We start from the raw sequence: 16,549 nt of genomic DNA, 5'->3' as shown, positions 1-16,549 counted from the left end.
CCAGGCGGCCATGGTGAACAACAGAAGAGCGATCAGGGAGTTCTAGTGAAGCGGCGGCGCGAGTTGCCGCTGTTAGGGCTGGTGATCGTGTTGACACCATGCCTAGGTGTAGAAACTGTAAAATTCTGGTACTTCTTGGTGATCGTGATGCCACCATGCCTAGGTGTAGAAACTGTAAAATTCTTTAGCTTGGTGATGTGATGCAACATCCTCTGTTTCTTCGTCAAGATTTGGTGTGGATGATTTGTTGCTTATTCGGCAGCCCCAGCAAAATTTGTTGATTGTTTATTTTCTCTATTTTCCCCCTTCGACAGAAGTAATTTATGCAAGTAGTAAAGAATAATTTTTCAATGCGTCTTGTTATGTTACAGTCGCATCGATTTCTTTCAAGAAATAGAGTGGCATGATTTCTTGTTGATGAGTCGCGGGAGTTTAGATCCAACCAGATTGAACTAACAGTTGGGTTTCGTCGAGGTTAATCAAACTGAATATAAGAAGAGGAAGCTATACGGCAGTTAGCATGCAGGGTTTCAGGCATGTTTACTGCATACACTGGTTCTAAGCAAAGCTAAGCCTATAAAACCTGGAGAAGCTGTCTGTACGTGAGCTATCACGTAGCAGGAGGAATTAGCTTGGCCGATGCTGCTGAGTAGATCAGGCAATGTGTTCTGACACCTGATCCGGTCGTGGCTGTCCACCGCATCTGCCTGAGCCAGCCAGTTCATCCCAGGCTCCCAGCATGGAGTTGGGCTTCCAGCGGATCCAGCCCAAAAAAAGCCACGGGCTCCCTCTCCTACGGCGAGGCTATGGCCCATGGACCTATGGGCTCCATAGACGGCCCAGTACAAAATTGAACCACTTGGGAGCAAACGCTGTTTTCCTAAACAACTGTCAACCATCTATCATTCACCAACAGAAATGATTATGGAACCACAGGGGAGAAAAACACAACAGATACATTTTAATAGTCACTTACAAAATGATAATGGGACATAAAACTTCTAAGGAAGAAGGTAAAACGACGACAAAAAAAACCTAGCTAAATGCATGTTTCAAGAAATGTAATCTGCCAAGGAGAATCTCCCTAGCAGCAGCAGCAGCGGAATCCCTGCATTGTCACTCCCCTCAGCGTTCAGAGCCTTCGTCGCTCTCGTTGCAGGGAACGGTGTACTGGATCACAACGCGAGCTCCGGACGAAAGCCTGCACGAATGGTTCAAAACACAGCCCTCAATACCAGGATCATAATTGCTCGCGTTTCATTTTTCTAGGGGGAAAAAAGCATCGAGTGCATACCCAGCACTGACAAAGAGTTCACAGTAGTTTCAGGTAAGAGAGGCCACGAGCAACACTTAACTTTCCTCAATCTTGACGAGCTTCTCCTCCTTTCTGAACGAGTCCGTCTTCGCTGCTGACGCGAGTGAGGCGTCGGCGAACCTCCTGCTCCCGTCCCCGGACGCCAGGTCACTGTCCTGCCGGGCTGAGGAGCTCCTTCGGCAGTCTGAGATGGGGGATTTCAGGGTGTCACTCTTCGGGTGCAGGAAGGATGACAGGATCGGCGTCCGGGGGAGGCACCTTGAGCGCGATGATGTGTCAGTTGTATCCTCGTCAGGTCGTGCGCAATTTAGAGTCTCGCCACCCCTGTAGATATAATTAACGTGTGAGAGCATCTTCCACAATAAATAAGTGAATAAAATTCATATGCCTAGGCCACAAAAAAGTTATTCGTAAATCAAGTAAGCCAATGGCCAATGTTATAGTTATGCGGTTCCACCAAGGTAACATTTGGATTTTAGCAGACTGAATAAACCATGATCCAGTAGCAATGCAGATAGACTGGAACCGCCTGCAGTTTCAGTGGCAGTATTTTTTTTTGAAAAAAAATGGCCCCACCAATAGAATGACAGCTTGCAAGATAGCAACAGACTGTTCATGAGGATGAACCAACAGGGTCATTTCTGTATTTCAGTAGAGCAACAGGAGAATCTTGCCTGGCAGCCAAGCAATGTGGTCCTCTAGGTCTGACAAGCAGCTCGTGTTGTGAGCATGAGAGAATCACCAGAATTTCAGAAGTGAATTGGTGACAAAAAAAATGACTGAAGGAAAATTCAACCACTCTCTGTATTTTAGGTGACATCTTTTTTTCCAAAAAAAAAATCCTGTTCAGTGACATCTTTCCTAAGGCAGTTTCTCCTAACTTGTCTTGGACCCTGTCTAACAATAATCTTAACATTCTAAACCAGATACCAAGCAAGTAAAAGAAGAAATGGTAAATCAGAGAGCTAGTAGTGCTTTGTCATATTGTCCTACACCTCATCTAATACTCTCGTTACCAATTTTGGATCGTACAGACCTCAAATTCTCTCCCAGTAGCAGTAGGTAGATTCCCGTACTTTGCTATTTGGTTTGATAGATACAGGCCAGCTACATGCTGGCATTATATGGCAACCGTACAATGTTTCTGCTGCCAACCCTGTTACACAAACTGCAAAAGCAATGGTCCTCGCAATCATAAATATTCTCCAGTACATGGACCTTTTCCAACTCTTAACTCTCTGATCACAGCCTAAACTAACCCAATCAAATTGCATAACATAGCAACCAATTATGGGCTGGGTTCCTATCAACAATTAGTGCAAAATTTTGGATGTAACGCCAGCATCATTGGCTGTACCCTAATGATTAAAAACATAGAAATAGTTTTGGAAAGGCAACATAATTGATAAAATCCAAACTGATTAGCTAAAAGCAGAGGACAAACAAATTCTGCAATTCAGAATATTATGAAGTCATGGATAGAAGGTCTCAAAAGTTGAGGTGCACTTCCTAAATATTGTCTGCAAATCTACTGCCAGTAAGTATGTCACGGATTTAGGTACGGCTTGTACAGTTAGTCTAGACATATTTGTGTGTACCCAGAGATCATATCCTAATACAGGACATTTAAGCACAAGATTATAGCAAAGCATCGAAGCTTTTACCTTTCTGCATTGTAGGAAGACGACCGTTTTAGTGCCGAATACCTCTCAGCTGGAACATCCCTTTGCGTCTTAGTCTCAATAAGGCTTCCACTGAAGTATTCCTTTTCTTCCAACCTCATCCCCATTAACCTGGGATTTTCTGACAGGTAATCAAGCTCACCCATCATCATGGTGCGAGAAATTAACGGAGACGGGAACTTCAGGTTTGGGAACCTTGGCTTGTATGCCTGAACAATTCCAACATTTTCATGATCTTTCACTGAAAGCGAGCCACAAGTGATGAGCTGCATCAATACATTTGTTGGCTTCAGCTTTGGGCAGGTGGGCACAACGATGTCCTCCTCTTCAAGAATTCTGAAACTGTTTGTCGCATTATCTGCTCGTATCAAGGACTCTAAACTCTCGGACTTTCCACGGGTTAAAGGTATACTCAATGGAGTAGCACACTGGGACAGGAGTTCCTTGGATATCCCTTGGAGATCTGCTGACCGGCGAGGGTGGCTTTGCCGGTATTCAGTAATTTCACGAACTACAGCATCATGATCTGTGCTCAGACTCTTCTTGCGCATCTCAGGTGCTCTCCGACCTAATCTTCTGCCAAGATCATCAGTTTGAGTTGCAGCATCCATGCAACCAATCGGCTTGTAAACTCTGAACTCTGTTGGGCTCGCAGACCCACTCTCTGGCAGTTGAGTCCTCTCACTCCTCTGGGGCTCGAACTCCGGCGACATGGTCCTCAAGGAACGATCCCTGCACGGCGAGGGGGTGTCGTCCTCATCTTGTGAAGGGACAGACGGTGAACGCCGGGGCTTGGCTTCTCTAACTATCACGCTTGGAGGGGAGGATGGGTAGGAGTGCTCTCTTGGCGGTGGCTGCCGTGCACCTTCTTTCAGCCTGCTCTGTTGCTTGTGGTTGCCGTTACTGACAGGGTACAATTGACCTAAGCAGGCAGAAATAACAATCAGCAACCAACACCATCAGGAACTCAGCACTGCATTTTCTACTCCCAGTTCAGAAATGAAAATGCAAATTCAATAAAGTTTCTGTTCACCTGAAGCGGATTGGTCCACGAGCTCGGAGCCCTTGAGCACGTACTCGCCGTCGGTTGCCGGGAGGACGAGGTCATCCTCAGTAAGGTCATGCCACACGAACCCGTTCTTGTAGCTCCTGAAACCAGCCATTTACTCGGACGGATCAGCACGCAAACACCCAAGAGCTGCCAAGAAAAAAAAAAGAGTACTAGCAATCTCGCAGTACCTCTTGCAGGACCACGAGTACATCGCGGCCATGCCCTTGCCGCGCACTGTGTTGAGGTGGTTGATGACATCTGCAAACCCAAAAACGCAAGCGCCATTAAACGAGAACAGGTAGGTCGTAGGCTATCCGTGGAGAAGAAGCTGCAATTGCGAAACCGCACCCACTGACTGACCTCTGAGGTAGAGCCCCTCCGGCGAGGCCACCGGCACCTCGACGAAGTGCGGGTGCTCGAGGTGGCGGCTCCGCGTGAGGTAGTACACCACCGGCACCTTCCGCGCCGCCGGCCTCTGCCGCTCCGGGGTCCGCGGCCGCCGCCCCCGGCTCTCCATTCCTGCCCCCAACTTCCTTCAGCTCAGACTTCAAACTGTTCTCTCGGTGCGCGCGCCTAGAAGAAACTGCGGTCGCGTCAGCAGCAGGAGAAGGCGGCAGGAATCCGGGAAACCCGCGGCTCCTCTCCCGTTCACATCAACTCAAACAGCAACTCCCCAATTCCCCATCGACTGATACAAAAAAAAAAAGAAACAAGAAATGGAAACAGAGAGGAGTGCACGCTACAGCAGAGTGCGAGCCGTACCTCGAGCTCCAAGTCCAAAGCCTTCCTCGAAACCTCTTTTCAGATTATCGGGCGGGCGCCTCCATGACCCGCATTCCCCCGCGCACGGGCGCCACCGAGATTGGAACTCGCCAGCGATCGGAATCGGGCCGGGAATCGTCAGGCAGCCGGGCGGCTCTCACTGGCGCGGGCACGTGAGGGGGCGGGGCGCCGGGGAACTGATCCCGAACTTTGCTCTCATTTCCTTTTGGGCGCACGCCGCAGCGGGCGATGTGACCACGGGAAGGGCCAAAGCGGGTGGCTACAAACAAAGCCCCGGTTGGAGGCTTCCGGCGCGCGGTGGGCGTCGTGGGTGGGGAGGTGGAGGCAGGAAGCGGACAAGCAGGCGCCTCCAAGCCTGGAAAGAGGGGTTCGGTAACAGCGAGGCGTGGGCTTGGAGCACGAGAAGGGCAATGGCAGTTGCAGCTCCGGCACGGGAGGGAGGGAGGATGAGGATGTGCTGGCGGGCGGGGCGAGCGAGCTCAAGAAGGGAATGAGGGCATTGAATCGAGGGCCGGGGCGGGGCGTAATGGCGGGGCACGGGGCCTGCAAACCGGGGGCTTTTCGGGCGAGCAGGGCAGACCAGGGAATGACTTTTTTTCTGGTGGGGGCGGGGGCGGCGGGGAGTCGTCGTCGTCGTCGTCCTCGACTGCGAGTCGGTCTGCGGCGGCAGGGAGCAGCTAGTGCGCCGCGTCAGGGTAAATGGGCAATGGCGGGGAAAGGGAAAGGAGGGGCACGAGTGCGGGAGGGAGCTCGAGGTCAAACGGTGGCGGGCGGCAGCGTGGCCGCAGGGCTGGGTGCGCAGGGGAATAAAGCAGCGGGTACTGGCCTACTGGGAGTGGTGACGACTGGCGGGGAGGAGGCAACAGTGGACGGCCGGAGTGACGCTGCGGTTGCGGGCTTGCGGCGGGTGAGAGGTGAGGTGAGGTCAGGGTCAGGGGAGGGGAGGGCCCAGCCTCAGGGAGGGGTGGGGGGCGGGGTACGAGGCGGGGCTGGTGGCATTGATTGCGTCGAGCCCTTCGCGCCGGGTGTGTGTAGCCTGCCTTGCCGAGTCGTCGTGGTTGGAGATCGGAGGCGGCGCGGCGGTGATTGGCGGCCTTGAGGAGACGACGGGGGGCTCGGCGCGGCACGGCCTGGCCTACGTGCACTGGGTGCGTGGAGAGGCATGCCACGTCCCCCGAAGCGAAACTTACCACCATCGTCATCATCCAAACAAACAAAGCCAGGCAGGGAAAGCAAGCCTATCCTCATCAGTTGACCGGGGGGTTGTTTCCTTCTCTTGGCGGCTAGCTAGCAAAGAAACCAAACCTTGCCTAGCGTGGTGGTGCCGGGACGGAAGACCCGCGAGGGAAAAAGGCTGGCGCGGTAATCATTGCAACTCATAGAACGCCCGGCACGAAAAGGTGCCAGCTTTACGGTACAGTACAAAGAGAGGAGGAGGAATTGTTAGCCTCCGAATGTCCTTGGGAGTCATTAAAGACTTCTCTACCGGATACGTTAAGGAGCTCTACTGTACTTAATTAGGGTGGCTAAGCTATAGCTAGCTAAGAGTAAGCAGGATTGATTGTGCGCGGCACGCAGCTGCCCTAGCTAGCAACCCCGTGTGCCTTACTCCAACTTGCGGTATCGCATTTTGCTCAGCATTTGGGATTTGTTTTTGCCGCACGCCACTACGCATTGCCAGCATGGTATGTTTGCCTGCAGAATAAAATGATGAACAGATGGAACGGCAGATGGGGCACACCAGCAGAGCTCGTTTTAAGAAAGACTAGCGCCGTGCGTTATACCTTACCTGCAGCATAAATCAGCGGCAGAGTGGGTGGCAGAAGACGACCTAAAACTGCAGGGGATTTTAGTTTCCGCCAGAAGCGTGCCTATGGCCTCCTCCAACGAGCCGGCTGAAGGAGTATTTTATTCAATCAACAGTGAAAGAAAGCTCCCGCTAGCCAAGATTTTTTTCGATGCTTCGTCTCGTGAATTAGTCTAAAAGTTCTGCAGTTAATTTTATAATTAGATTTTATTTAATATTTTTAAATAATAAAATTCTTCTTAATATGATAGGGTTAAAATTTAGAACTAAAAGAAGTCGCCTTTCTCGTACGCCTTCCTCTCTCACACGCACGCCTCACGAAGCTCTGCCAGCGCTGGTTCCTCATCCCTCTCTCCGTCCTCTCTCCTCCACATCCGCCAGCGACGTCACCACTCCTCCGGAGGAGACCTTTGCTTTCCCTGACGGGTAATCAACACTGGAGCAGGGATTACTGGGGATCACACTAACAGTGGTAATCAATTGGGAGCTGTGGCCTGGCGGCGGCTCCTGTTGGCAGGAGTATGGGTCCATGGGCCATCCCAGCAGTTAGGGGAAAGTCGAAGGCTATTTGCTTGCCCTTAGCCTAGTCTCGCCACAAGTCAAAGCAATACTAGCTACAGGCAAACTGTTCCGAGCGGACAGGTGTTATGTCGCGAGCATGGCACAATGTCAATCGTCAGGGTATGTTAGAATCGAGTGACTAAAAGCAAGCAAAATAATTAAAAATAGTGACTAAACTTTAGTCACTTTCTATTTGGATCAAGTGACTACAAATAACTAAAGTTTAAAATAAAATAACTAAAGGGCAAGCCCTCTCAACTCCTTTCAGCTCCTTTTCTTTTAGCTACTCTTTGGGAGCTATTGGGATTAAAATATTTTTTTACTTTTAGTCATTTGTTTGAAACTTTAATCCCTAGACTGACTAAACTTTAATCAATTTGCTTTAGCCAGTGGGAACTAAACGGGGCCTCAATAGTTTCATGTGTTGTCCTACCCCAGGAGGATTCCTAAAAGCATATGCATTTGAGGCTCCCAACTGACTGCACACTGCCAAGGTTACCTTCGGGCTTCGGGTTTTTTGGTTGGTGCTAGACCAGTCCCAGTGCACAATTTTATGGTACAGTTACCAAGACTGAGAACTTAATAACCGTGTTGTGTCAGCTCCATAAAACTCATCTCTCATCCCATAAAACTCTCTTATTCTCTCTCCTCACCGCGTCAGCAAAATTGATGATGTGGCATAAACTTTAATACCATAAAACTCTCCATGAAACCACATTAAGACTAGCCTTGATTGTCAGGTTACCACACATATTTGCTTAATGAAACACTGCATCGACAACAGGCAGCCGAGAAAGACATTCGCTCGAAAACTCCCTCAAACCCGCATGCCCCAAGACGCCATGAACTACTCTGTCGCAGCACCAAACCGACCATCGCCCAACAAGACCAGCCGTCGAGGCTAACAGCCGCCGTAAGCCACCGCTAGTAGGAGATCACTGCAGTACCGACCAAGCCACAAACGAAAACAAAGAAACTTGCAAAATAAAACAAGCCGGGGGATCTTTCAAAAAAAAACAAGCCGGGGCAGAAAAAAAAAAGAATGTCATGCTGCTAAACGTACTGCTCAATTGTGGGTAGCCTGCAAATGTACTTGCATCGATTAGGTAAAGCAACCGAGGCGTAAAGACAAACATCGTACCAATGTCCGATATTTGCGTCCATGATTAAAGATGGAAGCAGCAGCAAATGGTTCCAGTACAAGAGCGAGCAATGCCCTCGGCCGCACTGCAACGCAGTGCCAGTAATTAAAGCCTTAAAGGGCATAAATGTCAGGATCTTAGCCCCTCATAAATAATTAATTAGATAGATTAGTTCGAAAAAATAAATAAAGAAAAGTATTTAATGTTTAGATGATGTTCCAAAAGGTGGATGGTCACTTTCCTTTCTTTGTTAGTATTAAGAAAAACACCGTTCTGTGTTCACCTCCTGAAAAACAGGGGCGAAGCTACTTACAAAGCAGTGGGTACCCAGGCACCCACGAAAAAAACAAAAGCACTTATACAATCAAATTTTTACCACTTAGGCTGTCTCCGACGAAAGAAGCCATTCGGAGTAGGCAAATACATGTTTTGCCTATCGGTTAGGAAATAGCTACGGTAGGTATTTTTTTCTGACCTCCAACAACATAGGCAAAAGCATACTGCATTCTACTGGTAGTTGGCTCTCGCTAGCGGCAAAAAATCTCTCTCCTCCCGAATCGGCGAGTTCTCCCTTGCCGTACAACCTTCTCTCTCCTTCCGCCCAACTGACCGTTGGTCGAGCCGTGGATGGCTTGGCCTGGCAGAGCATGCATTTTAACTTCCCTCTCCCCTGCTAGTCAAAATGCCTTACCTTTATGCCTACTCTATTGGAGACGGATATCTAGTGCTATAGTGCCCCTATAGTAGCCATTTTGCCTTTGTCTAGCCGAATGGCTCGTCTGTTGAAGTCAGCCTATGCACCTTCCAAATTAGAAACCATGCATCCCCAAATAAACTTAGGGCAACATAGTGCTAACGCTGCACCCCCCGTATGCGCTCACCGCTCTGGCCTCGCCCCTGCTGGAAACTGTTGCACATTTCGTACATGGCATAGAGATCTGTAACGAGACCTAGATCTACAATGCCATGTAACAGAGCATGTCCGACAGTTGGAGGCTATGTTGTTCGTCCAAACATGCCATATGACATGGATAACATTGCAGATGCACCATGCATGCCCGCATCTCGATAAAGCATCCAGGAGGCAGCAACCAGTCCCAGCAAAGCGCCCCAGTTACTTGCGAACGAGAAGGCAAACCACGCGTCTAACCCAAGTCACCCAAAGGGTTTCAACACCCGAGTCCAGAACAGTGAACGCGTACCTCAGTAGGAGGGCACGGCCGCTGCACAGTGGCGGCAGAGGAAGCCACAGCCAGGAACACCGACGCGGACAGGACGTCGAGCCAGCCAGACAGGTGCGCATGTTAGTAGGGTCGGCCCGTCGGCACGGCCGGGCCGGACAAACCACAGCAGTAGCCGTGCTCTCTCCTTTTGTCACGGCACGTCGCTGACAAAAAAAAAAAAATACTGATTGCACATTCCACTGCGCTTGTGTAACAGTAGTCACGGCCTGATCTTGCAGACATTCCGATCTGGAGTTGAGGATACTACTATACTGTATAGATGAGCCTGATGCCGAAAAACAATTCGGCTGGGCATTCTTTTGGACCAGCAGTACGCTCAGTACCTACCTAGGGAGCCGTACATTGTGGCATGTATAATTTATGTACCAAGAGAGATTGTTATACGATAATATGGTTGTGTTTATGTTACAGATATGACGTGTAAGCTTAAACTATCCTTTCACCCGATGTATTCTGTGTTCGTCACTGCTTCCGATCAGTGGAAAAAACGGGGCTATGTACCCTCCAATGATGTACAAGCGTTACCTGTGGTTTGCTACCTATCCCAGGGAAGTTCATGCCGAGGTGAGCTTTCAGGGGGCAAAGGTTTCTGTGTCACCTCGAGTTGCAGCACTGCGGCCTCCCTTGCCGCAGCTTCTCCCAGAGGCACACCATCTGCGCCGGCGACTGGTAGTGTGCGGTCAGGTAGTCGTCGGCGCAGCCGGACTGGCAGAACCTGGGGCTGTGGGCGTACGCCACGGCGTTCCCGGAGCTGTTGAACCGCCCAACCCACATCCCCATGCTCACATCCTCCATCTTGAACAGCTGGAGAAAACGCAATGGCAATGCAATCATTTGTTAAGCGCCCCCGTGCACACTGCATTGCGTGGTGATGGGCACGGCCTTTTAGCTTTTGGCTTTTGGCAAATCTTTTCAGGGTCAGGCATGATTGGGTTCGTGTCTTTTCTGTTCCAACAAGAATGGCATCATCCAAGGGAACGAAAGTTAAAGCAGGTGGTTACTAAGTGCTGGAGTGGGCCATATGCGGTTTGCACCTGCTGCACAATATCTTCTACTGTTTGATGCGAAATGGTCATGAAATGGAGATAGTAAGTGGAGACAGAACTTACATTTAGTCTTCCCTTCTCCATTTCAGATGAGACAAAGTTTGCAATGTCAGAAGAAACAATGTAGCCTGCACCATCAGCGTAGGGCGGGTACTCTTCTATGGGCCACTCCTGGGATTTGAAAGAAGAATATTACAAAAGAGTTCAACTGATACAGGGCTAACTCAATTATGCTTGCACTAGTGACAAGAAAATTATCCTACATGTTCGAGAAAAAAGACAATTAGCCTACATGATTACATAAAACAACAATACATTCATGTGGACAACTGTAGATCTTGTGATGCCCATGAAGTGATATCTACCTACATGCCAAGTAAAATGTGTTGCGAAATGCAAACAATTTGTTCAGTCAAATTCAGAATTGTACTACTTCCAGAATGATAGCTCCTGTTTGTATTTGATTTGCCATCCTGACAGACTCCTTGATCTGTTTGCAAGAGGTACATTCGCTAGTTATAGTATCTTAAGCAAAGAAGTGGAGTAATAATCAGTCTGTATATCATAAAGAAAATTTGTTTATAACATTTTCAAGAAAGGTGAAATACAGAGTGGTTCACCACTTCACCTCATATGAGACAGCCCATTTTCCCTCTCGCAGTGGCCGGTGGAAGTAATTCATGTTCCCCAAATAAAAGCTTTTGTCGTCAGAGATTTTCTTGACTTCAGCCATCACTGAATCAAGTCTAACAAAGGTATCATCATCACACTTCATGACATACTTCGCCGGAACAACACGAGCCTTCAAACAATACAGTAAAATGCAACTCAGAGAGTGCAATGTATAAAAACTGCCAGGAAATGCACTTCAAATATCTGTATGATAGGTTTATTTCATATCCACTCTAGAGCTACATACCGCATAGTCACAAATGGCAATAGTCTTCAGAACAACCAGATCATAACTATCAACAAAAGGCACAACGACAATGTCCCCGAAGAAATCTGCCTCTTTCAGCAAATCTTCATTCACTTCCCTTCTGCCATTCTGCCCTACAACATGTTTAAGTTATTTATGCTTGTATGAACAAGACAGGAGGGGGGGGGGGGGACACGATAAAGGTTTCAAGGTGTTAAAATTACCACTGCAACAAAAAACCGAGCCACCGTGCTGGAGGAATTTCGTACTGAAGAAATCCAAGATTTCCTTGCAGCCATGCGTTCAGTGAAATGATTCCCCGCCGAAAGAATGCCTATGAATAGCTCTACATTCTCTTCAGAAAGAGGAGGGGCTTTTAGTTCTGTTAGCAACTCCAGATTTCTTTGGACAATGCTAGGGCGAGCTGTTGGTAATGAACCAGCTACTATTGATTGAACGTCAATGTCGCCAATCACAGACAAGATAGTGGCATCCTCAATAACAAAGCCCTTGAAAGAAGAAAGTATTGCACTAATACATCAGAACACCTTGCAACTAAATTAAGTAAGATGCAAACATGCATGATGATGCACACATCCTGCTGCACCATTCATAGAACTAGGAAAGACAAACTAATTTATCGTAGCAAGGTTTGGAAGGAAGCACAACTTACAACACGGTAAGGAAAAGAAGTGACATGCTTCCCGTCAACATGAAAATGGTAGCCTTCCAAACCAGTACACAGTGTTAGAACAAACAATTCATCCTCCATGAATGGATATGGCCAATCTATCCAATATCTGCTCTTCTGTCCAGCAATACGGTTCTGCAACCACAATCTCTTCAAGTCCTCTGATGTGTCCCCAATGTTTCCAGACCATTCCTCACATTTCACCAATCCATCAACTGCAGCAGAGGTTAGCAATCTAAGAGATCTGACAATAGCCTGACAAAATTTTTCATGATGTCAACATTTATCATCCCAAACAATTTATATTACCATCATATTATTAGACAGGTATCCTATTGGAATCAGGTAAATATATTTTATATGGAGATGTTGGGGATGGGCAGCATTGTGTAGAAACAAGAAAGGATTGCCTCCAATATAATATCAAAACGGGTGCCATGAACAGAAACATTTTTGTACAATGTAAAAAAAACAACCTAGAAGGAACTAGGTGGTTTATATTAAAAAAATAAGCATCCGGATTTGCCTCAACGAGGATTTAAACAGTTAAACCTGGGTGGTCTAGGTATAAAGAATAGGCTGAGTTGTTTCTACAATGTATAAAGACTATGGAAGACCAAAGATATCCCCCCTTTTCAAAGAAAAGAAAAGGTATCCACTGCTGTTCTAGCTGTGTAGTTACTGGTTGCACAATTGAGAGCTAAGCATATAAATGCTTGATGTGAGAATTGAGATTGAATTATACCAGGATCTGTTGCCAAGCTAGGAATAGCAACAACTAATGGGCACACTAGATCAGAAAAGCATAACATGAACACTACAACTAACAGACACACTACAGCAGGATACGTTACATTATCACTGTCATGGGAAGAAGGGAAAAGAAACAATCCATGAATTGCCTATACCAAATGTGCCAACTGCCCTGGTAAAAATGTTGACAGAGAACTCCATGAAAATACAAGCTGTCCACATGGCTTGGCTATTCTAGAGAAGGAGGCAAATCCCGATTATCAAAGCATCAAGCATGTGAAGAAAATTTATTGTTGGCATGAACCACAACAGTTGTGTCAAAACATGTTCTTGGGCTAATTCAGCACATCAATGCTCAATCAGTATGTGAAAGAAGATCAACTAACTTATCTTGTTTCACTCTTTGATGGTACTGGGGCTCATTATATCACTCCTCAAAAGAACAGTCATATTTATACTCTGAATCTGTCAATAATTTTTTCAATTTCGAAATGACATGTCATTCCATCAATATAAGTAGCAAAGCTACCAGTAGCTTAACTAGCAGTCAGAATCAAGAAACATGGCCAGCTGTAGCAATTTCCCTTTTGAATAGTTACCTAGACCATTGATACAATCAAATTGCAAGCAAATAAACACATAGGACAAAAGCTACTATGATAATTAATGGAACATCCAAAAAGGCCTAGAGGCGGAGCCTTTTGCGCACCAACTGTACGATCAAGGCCACAATCATATTAACACCTACCGTGAAGGCGCGAGCCACGGCTCCCTTAATGCAAGCTAACATGCTAATTTACTCGGTTGAGTACCATCACGTTTGTTTACTAGAAGCTAGTCCGTCATGCATTCGGGCCACCACTAATCCTCCAGTTCATATAACAATATATCACCGTGCAATCATAAACCAGACATCAACGGTCAAAAAGTACCGGTACTAGCCCAGCAAGGAAGCAAGAGATGAGAGCACCGACGCACCGGTCTCCTCGTCCGGGCGCGACCGATGGCCCTCGCACCGGAGCGCGGGTCCCCATTGCCCGCGGAAGCGGGTGTTCTGCTCGATCACCGGCCGGCCGCTCCAGTCCCCGCGGAGCCGCGGGTTGAAGTGGAGGATCCTCGGGGCCGCGTCGCCGTCCCCTTCCCCGCGCAGCTCCACCGCGAACTGCGCCACGTTTCCGCGGCGCCGCGGCGAGCCCACCACCGTCACGTGCGACCCCAGCTCCAGCCCGCAGGGCAGTGACAGGGCGAAGCCGCCGCCCGTGCCGCGGAGCCGCGCACCCGACAACGCGACGGAAGGCGGGCACCGCGTCGCGCCGGCAGTGCCAGAGGGCGGCGGCGCGGGGGCGGAGGACGAGGGGGAGGAGAGGACGTCCCTGAGGAGGCGCCCGCCGGACCGGAACGCGCGCGCGGCGTCCGCGTGGAGCGGAGGGGCCGCGCCGAGGCCGAGCGCGCGCGCGTCGAGGCTCGAGACGGCCAGCCGGTGCAGGTGGCGGGGCAACGAGGACGGCCGCCGCGCCGTGATGGTGACGAGGAGGCGGTCGGGGGAGTGGAGGGAGAAGGTGGCGACGGAGAGGAGCGCGGCGAAGGGGAGCAGCAGCAGCAGCGGGCGGAGGCCGCCGCCGCCGCGGCGCGGCCGGCGCATGGGCGGCGCGTTTTTGGATTTTCCGGTAGGGGAGGTGGCGAGGCGGCGAGGGAGGGAAAAGCTGCGCGGCGTGCGTTCCGAGCCGCGTTTCGGAATTTGCGGGGGGTTTAAGAGAGAGGAGCTGCGTTTTTGCGCGCACGTCCTTTCCGAGTTGCTTTTGTGCTCTGGTGTGGTCTGGTCATCGCTGGAGTGTACTCAAAAACCTTTGGGCAGGAGTGTACTGAAAAACGTTGGCATTCGCTTGGGGAGAAGGATGCAGTACCAAAAAGGCAGCCGTACAATAATCAACGGTGATTAGAGAACGCTTAATTGAAATTCAAAGATGGTATGGATTTCGTTTCGTGCATAATTTGTATTTCAGAGGACGAGTAGAATGCAAATTGCAAAACTGAAATAAAAATCTAAGGCGCTTTTTCCGATACCCGATGTTTTCCATTATCCAAAACGATAGAGCCGAACTTAGTTGAAAACCGAAGAAATCGCATCTTGCTATAGAAATCTTTTATGTTAGTTTCTTGAAAAAACAAAATCTTGGGAGGCTTCAATTGTCTCAATAGGTACACCAGGAAGTATCATGCGTATTAATTTGGTGCCATATAAAATTCCTAGATGACGTGGTAAAAGTTTAAATAAGAGGAAGAATGACATGGTATCTCACGTTTTGCCACAAAATCTAACGCATCAGGTCCAAATTCAGACACAACATATTTGTCCATTGCTTGGAGATAATATCACAGAAGACAACAACATATATACCTTGCTACATGGGAGGTATTGCCTTTGCACGTAAATTTAGTGAGAACTCTATGAGGCGGCAGTCTTTGAGCACGACAAGGATCAGGCTAGTAGTTGACGTGTACCACCGTGATATAACACATTAGGATCAGGTACCACGGAGATGGACTTTTGGGAGCGAGTCCATCTTCGCGCCGCCTGGAAGCTCAAATTTCGCAGCTGGAAGCAGAGACGGGGATCGCGGCCGGATCAGCGCTGGGCCGCTGGCTCAGCCCCGCGGGCAGGGGCAGGCAGATGGCGACGCCGCGGACGGACGCGTGGTACGGTGGCGGCGGCGGTGGGTAGCGCACGACGCCTACGCGGGGAAGAAAACAGGGGCCACGACAAATGCCGCCGCCGCCGCCGGCTACCACCATGGGGCCCCTCCTCTCGCATCGCATGGTGGCGGTCCGCCGCTCGGTTGGCCATGCTTGACTCGGCCCATGTCACGTCACCGCTTCGAGGATTCGAGTCCTGCGCCGACTCGGCGCTGCTGCTGACGGCGGCGCGTCGAGCTGGCCGTGGACGTGGAGGCGGCGTGGCTGATGATCCGGTGACGCGGAGCTTGTAGAAGCTAGTGCCGCTCCGGGAGCGTGGGTTACACGGACTAAAGTTATAGTTATTATGAATCTTCGGATAGTAATCAGAAAGATTAAATATAAAATAATTATAAAATTAATAACGCAGATAGACGCTAATTCTCGAGAGGGATCTATTAAATCTCGTTAATTCATCATTAATACGTGTTTACCGTAACACTGTATTATCAAATTATGAATTAATTATATTTAATATAATCATCTCGCAAATTAGCTACCATTGCAATTAATTTTATAATTAATATATATATTTAATACTTCTAATCAGTAATTATGTACTAAAATTTAAAATTTAATCTATGAAACCAAACATCCCTGCTAGACGAGTACACGTACCTACTCTGGCTACCTCCGAGCCACGTCTCATCGGCTCCATCTCACCACGGTATTTCTATTGTCTTTGCAGTCCAAGCATATGCATGTCATATCAAAGCTTATCATCTAAAAATATTATATAAAATCAAATTATAAAACTAATTACAGAAATTCCAGTACCTGCAAATTATAGATTAGTTATGTTCATTAGCTGATAGTTACTGT

General features: G+C 48.6%; 2 protein-coding genes across 5 annotated transcripts; both read right to left on the bottom strand.

Moving 5' to 3' along the window:
• Positions 1–938: 938 nt before the first annotated feature.
• Positions 939–5,344, bottom strand: LOC112876014 (protein UPSTREAM OF FLC). The gene is made up of 7 exons (XM_025940041.1): positions 4,811–5,344; positions 4,409–4,621; positions 4,237–4,306; positions 4,031–4,146; positions 2,980–3,919; positions 1,355–1,639; positions 939–1,201 (listed from the first exon to the last, which is right to left on the bottom strand). The coding sequence occupies exons 2-7, from the start codon at positions 4,563–4,565 to the stop codon at positions 1,126–1,128; spliced, it is 1,644 nt and encodes a 547-aa protein (XP_025795826.1). The 5' UTR covers positions 4,566–4,621; positions 4,811–5,344; the 3' UTR covers positions 939–1,125.
• A 4,536-nt stretch (positions 5,345–9,880) lies between these two features.
• On the bottom strand, positions 9,881–14,636 carry LOC112875978 (hydroxyproline O-galactosyltransferase GALT5-like). 4 transcript variants are annotated; one of them, XM_025939992.1, is made up of 8 exons: positions 13,973–14,636; positions 12,224–12,456; positions 11,775–12,059; positions 11,551–11,679; positions 11,260–11,433; positions 11,062–11,121; positions 10,695–10,802; positions 9,881–10,389 (listed from the first exon to the last, which is right to left on the bottom strand). In XM_025939992.1, the coding sequence occupies exons 1-8, from the start codon at positions 14,634–14,636 to the stop codon at positions 10,180–10,182; spliced, it is 1,863 nt and encodes a 620-aa protein (XP_025795777.1). In that variant the 3' UTR covers positions 9,881–10,179. The 4 variants fall into 4 exon arrangements, 3 of the variants coding, with proteins under 3 accessions (XP_025795777.1, XP_025795778.1, XP_025795781.1); XM_025939993.1 differs by lacking the exon at positions 11,062–11,121; XR_003225242.1 differs by lacking the exon at positions 9,881–10,389 and having other exon boundaries at positions 10,997–11,121.
• Positions 14,637–16,549: the final 1,913 nt, after the last annotated feature.

The sequence above is a fragment of the Panicum hallii genome, chromosome 9, assembly GCF_002211085.1.
Source record: "Panicum hallii strain FIL2 chromosome 9, PHallii_v3.1, whole genome shotgun sequence".
Lineage (NCBI taxonomy): Eukaryota > Viridiplantae > Streptophyta > Magnoliopsida > Poales > Poaceae > Panicum > Panicum hallii.
This window is presented reverse-complemented; position numbering and strand designations above follow the sequence as displayed.

Coding starts and splice junctions, on each gene's coding strand:
- LOC112876014 (XM_025940041.1), bottom strand. CDS start 4,565: ATGGAGAGCCGGGGGCGGCGGCCGCGGACCCCGGAGCGGCAGAGGCCG. Junction 4,147..4,236: donor TACTCGTGGTCCTGCAAGAG/GTACTGCGAGAT, acceptor GGCTGGTTTCAG/GAGCTACAAGAACGGGTTCG. Junction 1,202..1,354: donor CTCGTCAAGATTGAGGAAAG/TTAAGTGTTGCT, acceptor CCATTCGTGCAG/GCTTTCGTCCGGAGCTCGCG.
- LOC112875978 (XM_025939992.1), bottom strand. CDS start 14,636: ATGCGCCGGCCGCGCCGCGGCGGCGGCGGCCTCCGCCCGCTGCTGCTG. Junction 12,060..12,223: donor CTTCTTTTCCTTACCGTGTT/GTAAGTTGTGCT, acceptor TCTTCTTTCAAG/GGCTTTGTTATTGAGGATGC. Junction 11,122..11,259: donor AATGGGCTGTCTCATATGAG/GTGAAGTGGTGA, acceptor TCTTGCAAACAG/ATCAAGGAGTCTGTCAGGAT.